General features: G+C 44.7%; 2 protein-coding genes across 2 annotated transcripts in view; both read right to left on the bottom strand.

The window, feature by feature from the left end:
- Positions 1 to 15,749, bottom strand: part of LOC116974956 (gamma-crystallin S-1-like) — a 131,784-nt gene extending 116,035 nt beyond the window's left edge. The window contains exon 1 of the mRNA XM_033023577.1: positions 15,715 to 15,749. Coding sequence (XP_032879468.1) covers positions 15,715 to 15,723 — 9 coding nt within the window. The 5' untranslated portion in view covers positions 15,724 to 15,749. The remainder of the gene's footprint in view (positions 1 to 15,714) is intronic.
- On the bottom strand, positions 9,595 to 15,628 carry LOC116974970 (gamma-crystallin S-1-like; the record flags this gene model as incomplete). Its single annotated transcript, XM_033023591.1, has 2 exons — positions 9,595 to 9,936; positions 15,380 to 15,628. Coding segments are annotated over 2 exons (525 nt in total), but the record flags the coding sequence as incomplete, so codon positions are not given.
- Positions 15,750 to 19,695: the final 3,946 nt, after the last annotated feature.

Here is a 19,695-nt window from a genome sequence, read left to right as displayed (position 1 = left end):
AGATGGGGGAAGGGAGTGGTGGAGTAGGGGAACAAAGGCAGGTGGGTGACAAGGAAAACAAATGGCAGATGGAGCCAAGTGGGTCATCAGATCAGGAGATTTCGCATCCACAGCCACCAATCTTTCTCCATTATATTGACAACTGCATCAGAGCTGCCATCTGCACCTGTGCAGAACTCAGCGATTTAATCAACTTTACCAGTAACTTCCAGTCTCTCCTCAAATTCACTTGGACATTCTCTGACACTTCTCAATCTCGATTTGCTATCACTTATGAGCTCTCTGTTTCCATCACAGGGCACAGATTAATGACTGACATCTACTATTGACCCACAGTTATATGGATTCCATGTTCTCCCACCCTGCCTCCTGCAAGGTTGCAATCACCCACCCTCAATTTCTCCGTCTACACTGCATCTACCAGGTGGCGCCGTGCATGGCACCTCGCCATCAGCCTGTCCCGTCCCTTTCCTCATTTTGTTGTTTTCAGTCTGTTTTTATTTGTATGTTTTAGTGTAACTTTAGTTTGTATTATGTGGGGGAGGGGGGTGGTGGGAGGTGGGGGGGAAACTTTTTTTACCTCTTCCCTCATCTGGAACGTCGGAGGTTGAGGGGAGACGAGAGAAGTATATAACATTATGAGAGGCACAAATACGGCCAGAACCTTTTTCCCAGGGTGGAAATGTCCAACACTTGAAGGCATAGCTATAAGGTGAGCCCAGGGAACCGTTGGTGCGAGGGGAGGAGTACCTGCGCTGTAAGTGTAAAATACATCGCGGGGCATGCTTTCACAGAGGCCCAGGGACCTGACACCAAGACCGGCAACGTTCCAGAGAAGGAGTCTGGTGGAAGCGTCTGATGGTGGAAGAGGACCGGGTTTACATTTTTACATTTCTGCCTTCAGGTTAAGGATTCTGGGAGTTAAGGATTCTGGGAGTTGAGTGTACAGTATTTATTAGTATTTATTAGTAAAGTTTAAAGGATAAAGTTTTGTGTTTTTTAATATTTAATATAGAGTTAATTTGGGAGTAAGATATGTCAGTGGAGATTGGCCCCGTGGTTTGCTCAGCCTGCAACATGTGGGAGATCAGGGATATGGTCGGTGTCCCTGGTGACTACGTTTGCAGGAAGTGTGTCCAGCTGCAGCTCCTGGCAGACCGCATTGAATGGTTGGAGCTGTGGTAGGATTCATACTGGAGCATCCATGAATCTGAGAAAGTCGTGAATAGCACGTACAGCGAGTTGGTCACACCGCAGGTAAAAGGTAAGAGGACAGAAAGGGAACGGGTGGCCAATAGCCAGCAAAGCAGTAGGCAGGTAGTGCAGGAGTCCCCTGCGGTCATCTCCCTCCTAAACAGGTATACCATTTTGGATACTGTTGAGGGAGATGGCTCATCAGGGGAAGGCAGCAGCAGCCAAGTTCATGGCACCATGGGTGGCTCTGCGGCACATGAGGGGGGGTAAAAGAGTGGAAGGGCAATAGTAATAGGGGATTCAATTGTAAGGGGAATAGATAGGCGTTTCTGCGGCCGCAAATGAGACTCCAGGATGGTATGTTGCCTCCCTGGTGCAAGGGTCAGGGATGTCACTGAACGGCTGCAGAACATTCTGGAGGGGGAGGGTGAACAGCCAGTTGTCGTGGTGCATATTGGCACCAACGATATAGGTAAAAAAAGGGATGAGGTCCTACAAGATGAATTTAGGGAGCTAGGAGATAAACTTAAAAGTAGGACCTCAAAGGTAATAATCTCTGGAATACTACCAGTACCACGGGCCAGTCAGAGTAGAAATAGGAGGATATTGCAGATAAATACGTGGCTTGAAAAATGGTGCAAGGGGGAGGAATTCAAATTTTTAAGGCATTGGAACCAGTTCTGGGGGAGGTGGGACCAGTACAAACAGGACGGTCTGCACCTGGGCTGGAATGGAACCAATGTCCTTGGGGGAGTGTTTGCTAGTGCTGTCGGGGAGGATTTAAACTAATGTAGCAGGGGGATGGGTACAAGAGCAGAGAGGCAGGGGGGTGTAAAATGAGGGTAGAAGCAATAGGTAGTAAGGTGAAAAGTAAAAGTGGCAGGCAGACAAAACCAGGGCAAAAATCAAAAAGGGCCACTTTTCAACATAATTGTATAAGGGGTAAGAGCGTTTAAAAACAAGCCTGAAGGCTTTGTGTCTCAATGCAAGGAGGAATCGTAATAAGGTGGATGAGTTGAACGTGCAGATAGCCATTACTGATTATGATATAGTTGGGATCACGGAGACATGGCTCCAGGGTGACCAAGGCTGGGAGCTGAACATCCAGGGATATTCAATATTCAGGAGGGATAGAGAGAAAGGAAAAGGAGGTGGGGTAGCGTTGCTGGTTAGAGAGGAGATTAACGCAATGGAAAGGAAGGACATTAGTTTGAAGGATGTGGAATCGGTATGGGTAGAGCTGCGAAACACTAAGGGGCAGAAAACGCTGGTGGGTGTTGTGTACAGGCCACCTAACAGTACTAGTGAAGTTGGAGATGGTATCAAACAGGAAATTAGAAATGCGTGCGACAAAGGCAAAACAGTTATAATGGGTGACTTCAATCTACATATAGATTGGGTGAATCAAATTGGCAGGGGTGCAGAGGAAGAGGATTTCTTGGAATGTATGTGGGATAGTTATCTAAATCAACATGTAGAGGAACCAATGAGAGAGCAGGCTATTTTAGACTGGGTACTGAGTAATGAGGAAGGGTTAGTTAGCAGTCTTGTTGTACGTGCCCCCTTTGGCAAGAGTGACCATAATATGGTTGAGTTCTTCATTAGGATGGAGAGTGACATTGTTAATTCAGAAACAATGGTTCTGAATTTAAAGAAAGGTAACTTTGAGGGTATGAGACGTGAATTGGCCAAGATTGACTGGCAATTAATTCTAAAAGGGTTGACGGTGGATATGCAATGGAAGACATTTAAAGACTGCATGGATGAACTACAAAAATTGTTCATCCCAGTTTGGCAAAAGAATAAATCAGGGAAGGTAGTGCATCCGTGAATAACAAGGGAAATCAGGGATAGTATCAAAGCGAAGGATGATGCGTACAAATTAGCCAGAAAAAGCAGCATACCAGAGGACTGGGAGAAATTCAGAGACCAGCAGAGGAGGACAAAGGGCTTAATTAGGAAAGGAAAAATAGATTATGAAAGAAAACTGGCAGGGAACATAAGACTGCAAAAGTTTTTATAGATATGTGAAAAGAAAGAGATTAGTTAAAACAAATGTAGGTCCCTTACAGTCAGAAACAGGTGAGTTGATCATGGGGAACAAGGATATGGCGGACCAATTGAATAACTACTTTGGTTCCGTCGTCACTAAGGAAGACATAAATAATCTGCCGGAAATAGCAGGGGACCGCGGGTCAAAGGAGTTGGAGGAATTGAGTGAAATCCAGGTTAGTCGGGAAGTGGTGTTGGGTAAATTGAATGGATTAAAGGCCGATAAATCCCCAGGGCCAGATAGGCTGCATCCCAGAGTACTTAAGGAAGTAGCTCCAGAAATAGTGGATGCATTAGTAATAATCTTTCAAAACTCTTTAGATTCTGGAGTAGTTCCTGAGGATTGGCGGGTAGCAAACGTAACCCCACTTTTTAAGAAGGGAGGGAGAGAGAAAATGGGGAATTACAGACCAGTTAGTCTAACATCGGTAGTGGGGAAACTGCTAGAGTCAGTTATTAAAGATGGGATAGCAGCACATTTGGAAAGTGGTGAAATCATTGGACAAAGTCAGCATGGATTTACGAAAGGTAAATCATGTCTGACGAATCTTATAGAATTTTTCGAGGATGTAACTAGTAGCGTGGATAGGGGAGAACCAGTGGATGTGGTGTATCTAGACTTCCAGAAGGCTTTCGACAAGGTCCCACATAAGAGATTAGTATACAAACTTAAAGCACACGGCATTGGGGGTTCATTATTGATGTGGATAGAGAACTGGCTGGCAAACAGGAAGCAAAGAGTAGGAGTAAACGGGTCCTTTTCACAATGGCGGGCAGTGACTAGTGGGGTACCGCAAGGCTCAGTGCTGGGACCCCAGCTATTTACAATATATATTAATGATCTGGATGAGGGAATTGAAAGCAATATCTCCAAGTTTGCGGATGACACTAAGCTGGGGGGCAGTGTTAGCTGTGAGGAGGATGCTAGGAGACTGCAAGGTGACTTGGATAGGCTGGGTGAGTGGGCAAATGTTTGGCAGATGCAGTATAATGTGGATAAATGTGAGGTTATCCATTTTGGTGGCAAAAACAGGAAAGCAGACTATTATCTAAATGGTGGCCGATTAGGAAAAGCGGAGATGCAGCGAGACCTGGGTGTCATGGTACACCAGTCATTGAAAGTAGGCATGCAGGTGCAGCAGGCAGTGAAGAAAGCGAATGGTATGTTAGCTTTCATAGCAAAAGGATTTGAGTATAGGAGCACGGAGGTTCTACTGCAGTTGTACAGGGTCTTGGTGAGACCACACCTGGAGTATTGCGTACAGTTTTGGTCTCCAAATCTGAGGAAGGACATTATTGCCATAGAGGGAGTGCAGAGAAGGTTCACCAGACTGATTCCTGGGATGTCAGGGCTGTCTTATGAAGAAAGACTGGATAGACTTGGTTTATACTCTCTAGAATTTAGGAGATTGAGAGGGGATCTTATAGAAACTTACAAAATTCTTAAGGGGTTGGACAGGCTAGATGCAGGAAGATTGTTCCCGATGTTGGGGAAGTCCAGGACAAGGGGTCACAGCTTAAGGATAAGGGGGAAATCCTTTAAAACCGAGATGAGAAAAACTTTTTTTTACACAGAGAGTGGTGAATCTCTGGAACTCTCTGCCACAGAGGGTAGTCGAGGCCAGTTCATTGGCTATATTTAAGAGGGAGTTCGCTGTGGCCCTTGTGGCTAAGGGGATCAGAGGGTATGGAGAGAAGGCAGGTACGGGATACTGAGTTGGATGATCAGCCATGATCATATTGAATGGCGGTGCAGGCTCGAAGGGCCGAATGTCCTACTCCTGCACCTAATTTCTATGTTTCTATGTTTCTATGTGAGAGGGGGAGTTGAATGGCGATGTGTGAAGCAAGATTTTTTACACAGATCGGATGGGTGCCTGGAAGACATTGCCAGGAGTGGTGGTGTTGGCAGATATGATAGTGGAGTTTAAGAGGCTTTTATGTAGGCACATGGAACTGCAGGGAATAGAGGGATATAGTTCATGATAATGTTGGCTGCTTTCCCAAGTCAGCATGCAGTAAAGATGGAGTCAATGGAGGGGGGCAGGATGTTTTTCTTGATGAACTCAGCCCTAGTCACAGCTCTCTGCAATTTCTCATGATCATGGGCAGTGCAGTTGCCAAACCAAGCAATGATGAATCTGAATAGGATGCTATGTATGGAGCACCTGCAGGAATGGCAATGAATTCCTGGAGACATGCCAAATGTCCTTAGTTGTCTTAGGAATTAGAGGTGTTGGTGTGATTTATTTACAGGGCATAGTTGGGATTGAGTTAAATAGGCTTGTGTTGGGGATAATTTTTCTCTTTCTTTGCTCAGTCCTCAATGGCCCTTTTCAATGTCCGTACTCCATGTTTGGATCACTGTATTTTAATAGTGCTCGTATTCAAATATAGTAACTGACGATATATCAATATGCAGCAGGCTAGTCTCATGTACCGTGAAAAGCGACTTCAGCTGGCGTGCAAGTAATAACTGCTTTTCTCCAAAAGAAACAGGTGGCACGGTGGCGCAGCGATAGAGTTGCTGCCTTACGCCAGAGACCAAGTTTCGATCCTGACTACGGGTGCTGTCTGCACGGAGTTTGTACGTTCTCCCCGTGACCTGCGTGGATTTCTCCGAGATCTTCAGTTTCCTCCCACACTCCAAAGATGTACAGGTTTGTAGGTTAATTGGCTTTCTATAAAAATGTAAATTGTCCATAGTGTGTGTAGGACAGTGTTAGTGTGCGGGGATCGCTGGATGGAACGGACTCAGTGTGCTGAAGGGCCTGTTTCCCTGTTGTATCTCTAAACTAAACAGAACTAAACTAAAACTATTGAGAAAATTGTTACGCTTCCAATAAAAATAATTCCACATTGCTCATATTACTGTAGCTAATACAGTCACTTCAGAAACCATTTATTTGATACCTGCAATGGAAGTCTCAATTATTGAGTTGATTATACCGTGATAATTTGATTCCAGTTTTATCTGATGAGATAACCAGCGATCGTTAAATGTTTAAAAGAAAAGGTTGTTGGGGAAAAGGGAACTCACATTGGTTGGCCACAAAATACTGGAGTAAATCAACGGGTCGGGTAACATCTCTAGAGAACATGAATAGGTGACGTTACAGGTCGGGATCCTTCTTCAGACTGATTGTGGTTGGGGGGGGGGGGAGAGAAAAGTTGGCGCAGAGCTTAGCCTGAAACATATTGGGTGGAGACAAGTGAGGGACAAGATTGAAACGTACACAAACTTATCTACTTATCTTGGACAAAGACCAGAGATGAAAAGTTGAAGGAGAAAGACAGATATCCACCTATTGGCAGCTAGACTTTGTCCTTCTATTCCCCTCTTGCAACTTCCCCCTCTTCCCCCCATCTCTAACTTCTGTCTTTTCCTCTCTGGCCTTTGTCCAACTATCAGGTTACTAACCACCCCCCCTCACCTGCATCCACTTATTACTCACCAGGCTTTGTCCTGCCCCACCTTTCTTCCAGTTTCCCCCACAATCAGTCTGAAGAAGGGACCTTCCCCAAAACATCACCTATCCATGTTCTGCAGAGGTGCTGCCTGACCTGCTAAGTTACTCCAGCACTTTATGCCTTTTAAAAAATAAATAAACCAGCATCTGCAGTTCCCTGCTTCTTCAGATTAGTTGGAGTTGCCTCTGTGAGACGGGCAGCAGAATGCAAGCTTTATCCTGCATTGAGCTATTGTTGGGTTGGCATAATACTTGATGCTTGCAAAGGCCAAATCAATCCAATAACTGTAAAGGGCCTGTCCCACTATGGCGACCTTATTGGTGAGTTTAGGAGATTCTGCGCTGGCTGCAAGCTCGCAACATGGTCGACCCGTGGTCGTAGGGGGTCTCTGGTGAGTCTCCTTCATGGTCGAGAGTAGTTCCCGCATAGTGGTTACTACTCAGTATGGTGAAAATGTTTCTGCGACCAAAAATTGGTCGTCATGGAGAAAATTGATACATTTGTAGTCGTAGGTTTAGTCGAAGTAGGTCGTAGTAGGTCGGCATGTTATCGAAAGTAATCAAAGGTATTTAAAGGTAGTCGAGATAGTCGTATATAGTTTAATGGGGCTGTCCCATTGCGGCGACCTAATTGGCGAGTTTAGGAGAGTTTTAAAAAATGTCATGTTTAAGACCTCCTTCGACCTCCTTCGACTATGTTGAAGACTAGCCTCTACTAGCGTCGACTAGCTTCGGGAAAATTGGACACAGAATAGTGGAGAGTGAAGACGACCTCCTTCGATCTCCTACGACCTCCCTTCGACCTCCATTCGACCTCCCTTCGACTATGTTGAAGACTATCTATGACTACCTTCGACTACCCTCGATTACCTATGACTAACATGCCGACCTACTACGACCTACTTCTACTAAACCTATGAGTAAAAAAAGTATCGATTTTTTCCATGGCGACCTTTTTTTACTCGCAGGCATTTTTCAACAATTTTGAAAAATATTTTTCAACATTTTTGAAAAATACGGCGCGACCTAGCTGAGGCCTCGAGTACGCAGGGGCTACTCTCGAGCATGAAGGAGAGTTACAAAGACCTCCTAGGACCTCCTGTCGACCATGCTGCGACTGTGAGTCTTGGGCAAACTCGCCAGAACTTGCGGGTTAGGTCGCCGCATTGGGACAGCCCCTTTAGTATAACGCCTTTGCTCGTTTCAATGGCTCGTTAATAGTTGAAGCTAGTCTTCTACATAGTCGTAGGAGGTCTTCTACATAGTCGAAGGAGGTTGAAGGAGGTCTTCTACATAGTCAAAGGATGCCAACTTTTTGGTGATTCAACAAGACCATAACAGTCTCCTAAACTCGCCAATAGGTCGCCATAGTGGGACATGCCATCAAAGGGCCTGTCCCATTGCAGGGACCTAATTTGCGAGTGCAGACGAGTTTAGGAGAGTATGAAAAAGTGTCATGGTTGTGTTGTATCGCTGAAGTAGTACACCTCCTTCGACCTTTCTCGACTATGTAGCGAACCTCCTACGAATATGTAGACGACCTCCTTCGATCTCCTTCGACCTCCTTCGACTATGTTGAAGACGAGCTTCGACTAGCTTCGGGAAAATTGGACTCCGAATAGTGGAGAGTGAAGACGACCTCCTTTGACCTCCTTCAACCTCCTTCAACCTCCTTCGACTATGATGAAGACTATCTACGACTATCATCGATTACCTACGACTAACATGCCGACTTACTACGACCTACTACAACTAAACCTACGAGTAAAAAATATATCGATTTTTTCCATGGCAACCTTTTTTTACTCGCGGGCATTTTTCAGCATGCTAAAGTAAACGTTGTGACCTAACTGAGGCCTCGAGTACACGGGTACCACTCTCGAGCATGAAGGAGAGTTAAAAAGACCTCCTAGGACCTCATGTCGACCATGCTGCGAGTACGAGTCAAGGGCAAACTCTTCTAAACTCTCCAATTAGGTTGCCGCAGTGGGACAGGCACTTAAGGCTAGCACAAATCAATTATGTGATACCTGCAAATTAATTTGTTTTAATCTGCAAATTGTTTATTTGTTATTGGCCAAGACCAAGACCAAGAAGGTGGGCTCATAAGAAGGTGGGCTCATAAGTGCAAGGGTCCCAACCTTAAATGTCGCCCATCCTTGTTGTCCAGAGATGCTGCCTGATCCCCTGTATTTTGACCTATGTATTTTGTGTCTATCTATATTATAGGTGGCCACATAAACTGTGGCAAGATCAGCTCTGGTGTGATTCCTCTAAATAGCCCAAACATATTTTTGTACCTTTGATTACTCATTTTAGTGAAAACAATGAAGAACAATGAAGAAGTGCGTCACGGGGGCATAGCAGTAGATTTATTGCTTTACAGTGCCAGAGTCCCGGGTTCGATCCCAACTACGGGTGCTGTCTACGGGTGCTGTCTACGGGTGCTGACTACGGGTGCTGACCACGGGTGCTGACTACGGGTGCTGTCTACGGGTGCTGACTACGGGTGCTGTCTGTATGGAGGTTACACGTTCTCCCCATAACCTGTAGATGCTGGTCACTGCACAAAAGGACCAAAACATCATCTCTCCATGTTCTGCTAGATCTTCAGTTTCCTACCATACTCCAAAGACGTACAGGTTTGTAGGTTAGTTGGCTTGGTATAAATGTAAATTGTCCCTATTGTACGTAGGATAGTGTTAATAGTGTTAATTGTTGGTCGGTGTGGACTCGAAGGGCTAACAGGCCTGTTTCTGCGCTGTATCTCTAAACTAAACTAAACTAAACTAAACTAAACTAAACAACACATGATGACATTATGAGAGACCATCTATCTTTAGACTTTCAATAAATTTGCGGATGTAAACAGTGTTGAAGTAGAGATGTTTTATTGTGGTGATAAATATTTTAACAAGAAAAATTTGTGCCATGCAATAGCAGATTAGAAGTCCCTCATGCGCCTGAAAGACCCGATGGTGGAGTTGTAGCCGCCCCAGTCATTGTATTTCCTGTACTCCCCGGGTCTCATGAAGTACTGTCGGCCTCTGTAGTTGGGTTGTTCATAGAAGATCCAGTGACCATCCATCACGTGGCAGGAGTGAATGTCACGGTTACGGAAATGATCGTAAACGGAGGGACAGTCGTCCATGAATTCCATCATCTGTCCTCCAAAGTCCGGCCTCTCGTAAATCTTCATCCTGTAGTTGCCTCCTCGTTGCTAGAAAATAAATATGATTGTAATTGGGGTCAAACACAAATGCACATTTGGTCCAAGATGAGAACACAGCCTAATAAGGACTGGAATATTCCAGAGACTAGTTGAAGTTGAGATAAAGTGAGATAATCTGCTGGACAGGGTGACAATGTCAGGTTTGGCAATAATGAAATGCTGATCTACAAAGTTATTTGTAGTTATATTTTGAACATTCATTTAGTATGTGGAGGTAAAGTGGGAAGTGTAATGTAGGAGTATAACCAACAATGAGATTAAAGATAAAACTATTTATCAGTTAAACTAATTAATTGAATTTTAGGTTTGTTGCCAGTGTTCACTGCCACCTACTCTTATTTTTCAAAGAGTGAAATATGTGAAACAATAAACAGAAAAAATATATCAAAAATTCACAAATATATTTGACGTAAATGTCTGATTAAGAGCTGCCCTTGCAGGATTTGTTAATGCAGTATAGTATATCCTGTAAATTTATAAAATAAGAATGAACATATTAATTTATAATAAATTTATCAGCAATGTCTAATTAATGTTTCCACCTACAATCTTCCCACATAATCATTGTGACGTGCAATAATCTAATGGCATTGAAACAGGAGATGTGGAGTCAGTATGGATAGAACTAAGGAATTGTAAAGGTAAATAGACCCTAATGGGACTTATCTACAGGCCCCCAAACAGTAGCCTGGATATAGGGCGCAAGTTGAATCAGGAGTTAAAATTGGCATGTAGTAAAGGTAATGCTGTGGTTGTTATGAGAGATTTCAACATGCAGGTAGACTGGGAAAATCAGGTTGGTACCTGCCCCCAAGAAAGGGACTTTGTAGTGTGCCTTCATGATGGTTCAAAGGTTCAAAGGTTATTTATTGGTCACATACACCTAGGTGTAGTGAAATGCTTCTTGCCAATGCAGCACATAAAGAAAGAATACAGACATAACATTAATAAGAGATTTAAACATAAAGAACATCCCCCCACAATGGCTCCCACCATGAGGGAAGGCACAAAGTCCAGTCCCCAACCCCAGTTCACCCATAGTCGAGCCAATTGAGGCCTCCACAGTTGCCTCTACGGAGGCCCGATGTTCCTGGCCGTTCCTGGTGATGGTGCTCTGGCGTCGGGAGAATCCTCGCAGTGGCTTGGGACACCTGGAACGGCCGCTTCCGTACTGGAGGCCGCGGCTTCCAAAGCCAACAAGGCCACGCCGGTTGGAGCTCCACTACTGGCGATCTCGTCGCGAGATCCCAGGCTCCCGGTGTACAGTTCAGCGCCGCCGCCCGCAGCTGGCCGCTCCTCAGACCCGCAGCTCCGCGATGTTGTTCCCGGCGGTCTTCAGCTCACCGGAGGTCCAGCGTGGCGACCCAGGCAAGGCATCGCCCGCTCCACGACAGCGCTCCAGCGCTGTGCCGCTGCCGAAGCCGTGGTTCTGGGCGGTCCCCGTCAGGAAACACCGCTCCAGGCCCGCTGGTAGGCCGCGAGGACGGGTCGAAACTGCAGCCCGGAGAAAAGCTGCCTCTCCGACCAGGTAGGGACCCTGAAAGGTAGTTTCCCCCTTCCCCCCCCCCCCCACCCCCCACATAAAAAAGTCTAGAACTCCAGAAACAAAAACACTTTAACTAACTAAAAATAAAAAAAAGATGAAAAGACGGACAGCTGCTGGCTGGGCAGCCGCGCACAGGTCAGCGCCCCCTGTTGATTCTTAGAACAGCTTGTAATAGAGCCTACCAGGGAGAAAGCAATTCTGGATTTAGTGTTATGTAATGAACCGGATTTGATAAAAGACCTTGCGGTTAATGAGCCATTCGGAGGTAGTGACCATAACATGGTCAGGTTTAATCTACAATTGGAGAGGGAGAAGGGCAGATCGGAGGTGTCAGTGTTACAGTTGAACAAAGGGAATTGTGGAGCCATGAGGGAGGAGCTGGCCAAAGTTGACTGGAAAGATACCCTAGCAGGGATGACAGTGGAACAAAAATGGCAGGTGTTTTTAGGAATAATACAGAAGGTGCAGGATCAGTTCAATCCTAGGAGGAAGAAAGAATCCAAGGGGAGTAAGGGACGACCATGGCTGACAAGGGACGTCAGAGACAGTATAAAAATTATAGAGAAGAAGTACAACATAGCAAAGATGAGTGGGAAGCAAGAGGATTGGGTAATGTTTAAAGAATAACAGAAGATAACTAAAAAGACAATACGGAGAGAACAGATGAGATACGAAGGTAAACTAGCCAAGAATATAAAGGAGGATAGTAAAAGCTTCTTTAGGTATGTGAAGAGGAAAAAATTAGTTAAGACCAAAGTTGGACCTTGACGACTGAAAAAGGTGAATTTATTATGGGGACAAGGAAATGGCAGATGAGTTGAACAGGTACTTTGGATCTTCACTAAGGAGGACACAAACAATTTTCCTGATATAGTAGTGGCCAGAGGATCTGGGGTGAGAGAGAAACTGAAGGAAATCCACATTAGGCAGGAAATGGTGTTGGGTAGACTGATGGGACTGAAGGCTGATAAATCTCCAGGGCCTGATGATCTGCATCCCAGTACTGAAGGAAGTGGCTCTAGAAATTGTGGACGCATTGGTGTTCCTTTTCCAATGTTCTATAGACTCAGGATCAGTTCCTGTGGATTGGAGATTAGCTAATGTTATCCAACTTTTTAAGAAAGGCGGGAGAGAGAAAACAGGGAATTATAGACCAGTTAGCCTGACATCAGTGGTGAGGAAGATGCTGGAGTCAATTATAAATGATGAAATAGCTGAACATTTGGATAGCAGTAACAGGATCAGTCCGAGTCAGCATGGATTTACGAAGGGGAAATCATGCTTGACTAATCTCCTGGATTTTTTTGAAGATGTAACTAGGAAAATAGACAAGGGAGAGCCAGTGGATGTAGTGTACCTGGACTTCCAGAAAGCATTTGATAAGGTCCCACATAGGAGATTAGTGGGCAAAATTAGGGCACATGGTATTGGGGGTAGACTGCTGACATGGATAGAAAATTGGTTGGCAGACAGGAAACAAAGAGAAGGGATTAACGGGTCCCTTTCAGAATGGCAGGTAGTGACTAGTGGGGTACCGCAAGGCTTGGTGCTGGGACCGCAGCTATTTACAATATACATCAATGATTTGGATGAAGGGATTCAAAGTAACATTAGCAAATTTGCAGATGACACGAAGCTGGGTGGCAGTGTGAACTGTAAGGAGGATGTTATGAGAATGCAGGGTGACTTGGACAGGTTGGGGTTGGGGAAAGATGCATGACAGATTAAGTTTAATGCGGATAAATGTGAGGTTATCCACTTTGGTAGCAAAAACAGGAAGGCAGATTACTATCTAAATGGCGTCAAGTTGGGAAAAGGGGAAGTACAACGGGATCTGGGGGTCCTTGCTCATCAGTCTATGAAAGTAAGCATGCAGGTACAGCAGGCAGTGAAGAAAGCGAATGGCATGTTGGCCTTTATAAGAAGAGGAATCGAATATAGAGGCAAAGAGGTCCTTCTGCAGTTGTACAGAGCCCTAGTGAGACCACACCTGGAGTATTGTGTGCAGTTTTGGTCCCCTAATTTGAGGAAGGACATTCTTGCTATTGAGGGAGTGCAGCGTAGGTTTACAAGGTTGTTTCAGTGAATGGTGGGACTGTCATATGCTGAGAGAATGGAACGGCTGGGCTTGTACACTCTGGAGTTTAGAAGGATGGGATGGGATCTCATTGAAACATATAAGATTGTTAAGGGTTTGGACTCCCTAGAGGCAGGAAACATGTTCCCGATGTTGGGGGAGTCCAGAACCAGGGGCCACAATTTAAGAATAAGGAGTAAGCCATTTAGAACGGAGACAAGGAAACACTTTTTCTCACAGTGAGTTGTGAGTGTGGAATTCTCTGCCTCAGAGGGCGGTAGAAGCAGGTTCTCTGGATGCTTTCAAGAGAGAGCTTGATAGGGCTCCTAAAAATAGCGGAGTCAGGGGAAATGGGGAGAAGGCAGGAACGGCGTACTGATTGGGGATAATCAGCCATGATCACATTGAATGGCGGTGCGGCCTTGAAGGGCCGAATGGCCTACTCCTGTGCCTATTATCTATAGTCTCTTGTCTAATGTAGCCAGCAGAAGGCACATACTTTATTATCTCTCCAAACAAGTTATAGATCATATTGTGATATAAAACTCTCTTTGTGTAAAATATCAGTCAGTATCATGTTACAACCGTTACATAAACAAGCACAGTTTGAAGGACTAACAGTGAGAAATTCATGTTTATATGTTCATATGATAGGAGCAGAATTAGGCCATTTAGCCCATCAAGTCTACTCCACTATTCACTCATGGCTGATCTATCTCTCCCTCTCAACCCCATTTTCCTACCTTCGCCCCACATCCCCTAAGAGGGCCTGTCCCACTTAGGCGATTTTTTCTGCGACTGCCGGCGACTGTCACAGTCATAGCAGGTCACCGAAAAACCGGCAACTGGACCCCTCCTACGATAATATCTACGGCAACCTACCACCAAGTCGACGTCAAGCTACCGACAACCGGCGACCCGTTAGGACGTCCACCTACGACCACACCTACGACAACCTACGACAACCTACGACCACACAGGCGAAAACCTACGACAACCAAACTCAAGCTACGTCCACCCGCGACAAGCTACGACAAGTTACGACCCTGTCGGCGACAACTGAAGACAATTCAGTCAACGGTTGACGTAGGATGACGTAGGTAGTCGCCAATGGAATTCACCGAAGTCAGAACCGGCAACCTAAGTCACCTGGTGACAACCTGCATCATCCTGGTGACAACCTACGACAGGAGAAGACAAGCTACGTCAAGCCCACAGTCTGAGAAAGGTTTTGAACATTTCAAAATCCAGTGGCAACAAGAAAATAATAACGACTCTCTTGGCGACTTGAGGAGACAACACACGACCATACAGGCATCACCCCGCAAACATGTGGCGACAGCCTAGTCGCCAAAAAATAATTCCTAAGTGGGACAGGCACTTTACTAATCAAACATCTGTCAATCTCCGCCTTAAAAATATCCATTGACTTGGCTTCCACAGCCTTCTGTGGCAATTAATGTCACAGATTCACCACCCTCTGACTAAAGAAATTCCTTTCCATCTCCATTCAAAAGGGGTTTCCTTTAATTCTGAGGGTATGACCTTTGGTCCTAGACTCTCCCACTAGTGGAAACATCCTCTCAACATCCACTCTATCCAATGTAAATTTCAATGAGGTTACCCCCTCATCTTTCTAAACACCAGCAAATACAAGTCTAGTGCCTTCAAATACTCAACATTTGTTAACCCAATCATGAAATAAATGACAGCTGAAGGATTACTATTGAGGAACTCAATCTACAAACACAATGATCAGCACCTGGTACCGATGTGTACGGAATATAGCACGTCAAATTATCACTCACAGGTGGGTAGCTGCGACAGGACCGGATGTTGTCGTTGAATCCCATCCAGCGCTGGTAGTCAGGATACTCCCCCCTGTTCAGGACATACTGGTACCCCATGTAGTTGGGTTTCTCGTACGCCACCCACCAGTCACTCTCCACACGGATGGAGTTACAGTGGCTGAAGTAAGGGGACAGGTCGGCACAGTCGGTGCTGCACTCATGGTGCCGACCCTGGAAGTTCCTGTCCTCGTAGAAAATTACCTGTGTGGAGAGAAAAATAAATGTCTAAGTTAACAGTTCATCCCAGGAGATTTGCAATGCAATAGAATGCAAAAACACTGAGCTCTCCTTGCCTTTCCCATTTTGAGTCCAGTGAGGTTAGAAACTGACTGAATGTTTCACAGCCTCATGTCGCTTGGTATTTATACTGTGTGCATAATAATGACAGCAATGGGTTATTCTTTTGTCATGACAATGAATCACTACTGAAAATCAACGGAAAAATAACCACACACTGCGCACAGTAATGGAAGAGAAGCATTCGAAAGGCACCTGATGTGTCATTGATTCTTCCAATTGTGTTTTCATGTCACTTTATTTGTAATCTGAACAAAAGAGTTCTGGAGCATTCACAGCTCCGAATCCTGCAGGTCTGTTTCATCTGATTTGATGAATCATATTGTGGTAGAATGCTCAAATCTACATTATGTCAAACATAACTGCAGACGAGTATTTTATTTATTAATTTACACGTGACAAGTTGTGTGTAATAGTAAGATTAGATTTGGTTTTGTGTAGGTTAGAGACACAGCGTGGAAACAGGCTCTTCGGCCCATTGAGTCCTGCACCGACCATCGATCCCTGCACACTAACACTATCCTACACACCCACTAGGGACAATTTACAATTTACACTTATACCAAGCAAATTAACCTGCAAACCTGTACTTCCAATTGACAACAATGAGAAAAGCAATATTGGTTCAGAAATTGCCCAATTCTCCACCTTCATTCTGGGAAAACAACGAGAATCTGCAGCTTTAGAACACTTTCTTCAATAGACAGTAATGCCAGCAGGAATCCTTCTACGCATCCCAGTCACGTTGCATTGTACAATTTTCGGGATTATTCAGGAGTTGTTGGATTATGTGGATAGCGGACATTGATACAATGAAAGTTACACGGTCTGCAGATGCTGGAAATGTGCTGGACACAAAGTGCTGGAGTAACTTAGTGGGTCAGGCACCATCTCTGGAAGACATGGATAGGCGCAATTTTGGGTTGGGATCTTTCCTCAGACAGATTGTTGTGGGGATGGAGAAACCTGGAAAAGTGGTGGGTTCAGGACAAAGCCTGGCAAGTAATAGGTAGAAACAAAATGCTGCAGTAACTCCGCGGGTCAGACAGCATCTCTGTAGAAAAGGAATAGGCGACGTTTCAGGACGAGACCCTTCTTCAGACTCAGAACCGAAACGTCACCCATTCCTTCTCTCCAGAGATGCTGCCTGTCCCGCAGATTTACTCCAGCTTTTTGTGTCTTACATTTTCGGTTTAAATCAGCATCTGCAGTTCCTTCCTCCATAATTCCCAAAATGTTCACCCACTGAATTGCCAGTAATCTACTCTGGGTCATTTCATTATTCAAGGTTCAGTATGGTCCCTCCCCAAGATTATTCACATATTGTTTGGATACAACAAAAAAGCCCTCTTGGATACAACAAAAACATTCTGCCTCATTCTAAGCCTCTTGCATTGAAGAAGTCCTCATCAATATTGGAGAAGTTAGTCACCCACGATATCTATATAATTAAAAGTCTAATCTTGACCACTTCCTGTTTGTGTTGGATATTGATTTTTGAAAAAACGCTACCACTTATGGCTGTGATTTTAGGCCATCTTAGTCAGAGTCCCCCTCCGCTCATCAGGTGCAGAGGATTTTCCCTTCGATGAAAAATAAAAGAGTTATTAGTGTCTAAAAAATGTTGAGATTCTCCATCCTGTCAATCACTGCCATGAAGGCCACGCCCCTTCCGGGCGGTTGGGGGAGGAGCTATGAAACCCGGAAGTCTGAACGTGGCTCTGTTGCTGCAAGATGGTGAGTGAGAGGTCACGACTCTCAATCTGAGCTGTGAATCTACAGAACACTTAGTGTCTACTGACCTGTGAGTGCCCATTATGTGTTTTTAAACTGTGGCTTTTGCAACTGTGCTTTTTGCAACTGTGGCTATTGAAATGTGTGGCTGTTCAAATGTGTGGCTATTGAAATGTGTGGCTATTGAAATGTGTGGCTATTGAAACTCTGTGGCTATTGAAACTGTGTGGCTATTGAAACAGTGTGGCTATTGAAACAGTGTGGCTAATGAAACTCTGTGGCTATTGAAACTGTGCGGCTATTGAGACTGTGCGGCTATTACGACTGTGTGGCCATTGCAACTGTGTGGCCATTGCAACTGTGTGGCTATTGCAACCGTGTGGCTATTGCAACCGTGTGGCTATTGCAACCGTGTGGCTATTGCAACCGTGTGGCTATTGAAACTGTGTGCCTTTTCCACCTGTGTGCCTTTTGCAACTGTGCGGCTATTGAAATGTGCTGCTATTGAAATGTGCGGCTATTGAAATGTGCGGCTATTGAAATGTGCGGCTATTGAAATGTGCGGCTATTGAAATGTGCGGCTATTGAAATGTGCGGCTAATGAAATGTGCGGCTATTGAAATGTGCGGCTATTGAAATGTGCGGCTATTGAAATGTGCGGCAATTGAAATGTTTGATTATTGAAATGTGTGGCTAATGAAATTGTGTGGCAATTGCAACTGTGTGACTATTAAAATATGTGCCTTTTGCAACTGTGCCTTTTGCAACTGTGCCTTTTGCAACTGTGCCTTTTGCAACTGTGCCTTTTACCACTGTGCCGTCTGCAACTGTGCCTTTTGCTACTGCCTTTTGCAACTGTACCTATTGAAACGTGTGGCTATTGAAATGTGTACCTATTGCCATGTGTGGCTAATGAAATGTGTAGCTATTGAAACTGTGTGGCTATTGAAACGGTGTGGCTATTGAAACTGTGCAGCTATTTAAACTGTGTGGCTATTGAAACTGTGGCTATTGAAACGGTGTGCCTTTTGCAACTGTGTGGCTACTGAAATGTGTAGCTATTGATATGTGTGGTTATTGAAATGTGTGGCCATTGAAATGTGCGGCAATTGAAATGTGCGGCTATTGAAATGTGTGGCTATTGAAATTGTGTGTCTATTGCAATTGTGTGGCTATTGCAACTGTATGGCTATTGAAACTGTGGCTATAGAAACTGTGTGGCTATTGCAACTGTGTGACTATTAAAATATGTGCCTTTTGCAACTGTGCCTTTTGCAACTGTGCCTTTTGCAACTGTGCCTTTTGCAACTGTGCCTTTTGCAACTGTGCCTTTTACCACTGTGCCGTCTGCAACTGTGCCTTTTGCTACTGTCTTTTGCAACTGTACCTATTGAAATGTGTGGCTATTGAAATGTGTACCTATTGCCATGTGTGGCTAATGAAATGTGTAGCTATTGAAACTGTGTGGCTATTGAAACGGTGTGGCTATTGAAACTGTGCAGCTATTGAAACTGTGTGGCTATTGCAACTATGTGGCTATTGAAACGGTGTGCCTTTTGCAACTGTGTGGCTACTGAAATGTGTAGCTATTGAAATGTGTGGTTATTGAAATGTGTGGCCATTGAAATGTGTGGCTATTGAAATGTGGGGCTATTGAAACTGTGCGGCTATTGAAACTGTGCGGCTATTGAAACTGTGCGGCTATTGAAACTGTGCGGCTATTACAACTGTGTGGCCATTGCAACCGTGTGGCTATTGCAACCGTGTGGCTATTGCAACCGTGTGGCTATTTCAACCGTGTGGCTATTGAAACTCTGTGCCTTTTGCACCTGTGTGCCTTTTGCAACTGTGCGGCTATTGAAATGTGCTGCTATTGAAATGTGCGGCTATTGAAATGTGCGGCTATTGAAATGTGCGGCTATTGAAATGTGCGGCTATTGAAATGTGCGGCTATTGAAATGTGCGGCAATTGAAATGTTTGATTATTGAAATGTGTGGCTAATGAAATTGTGTGGCAATTGCAACTGTGTGACTATTAAAATATGTGCCTTTTGCAACTGTGCCTTTTGCAACTGTGCCTTTTGCAACTGTGCCTTTTGCAACTGTGCCTTTTACTACTGTGCCTTTTGCAACTGTGCCTTTTGCAACTGTGCCTATTGAAATGTGTGGCTATTGAAATGTGTACCTATTGAAATGTGTGGCTATTGAGATGTGTAGCTATTGAAACTGTGTGGATATTGAAA

The sequence above is a fragment of the Amblyraja radiata genome, chromosome 7 (genome assembly GCF_010909765.2).
Source record: "Amblyraja radiata isolate CabotCenter1 chromosome 7, sAmbRad1.1.pri, whole genome shotgun sequence".
NCBI lineage: Eukaryota > Metazoa > Chordata > Chondrichthyes > Rajiformes > Rajidae > Amblyraja > Amblyraja radiata.
This window is presented reverse-complemented; position numbering and strand designations above follow the sequence as displayed.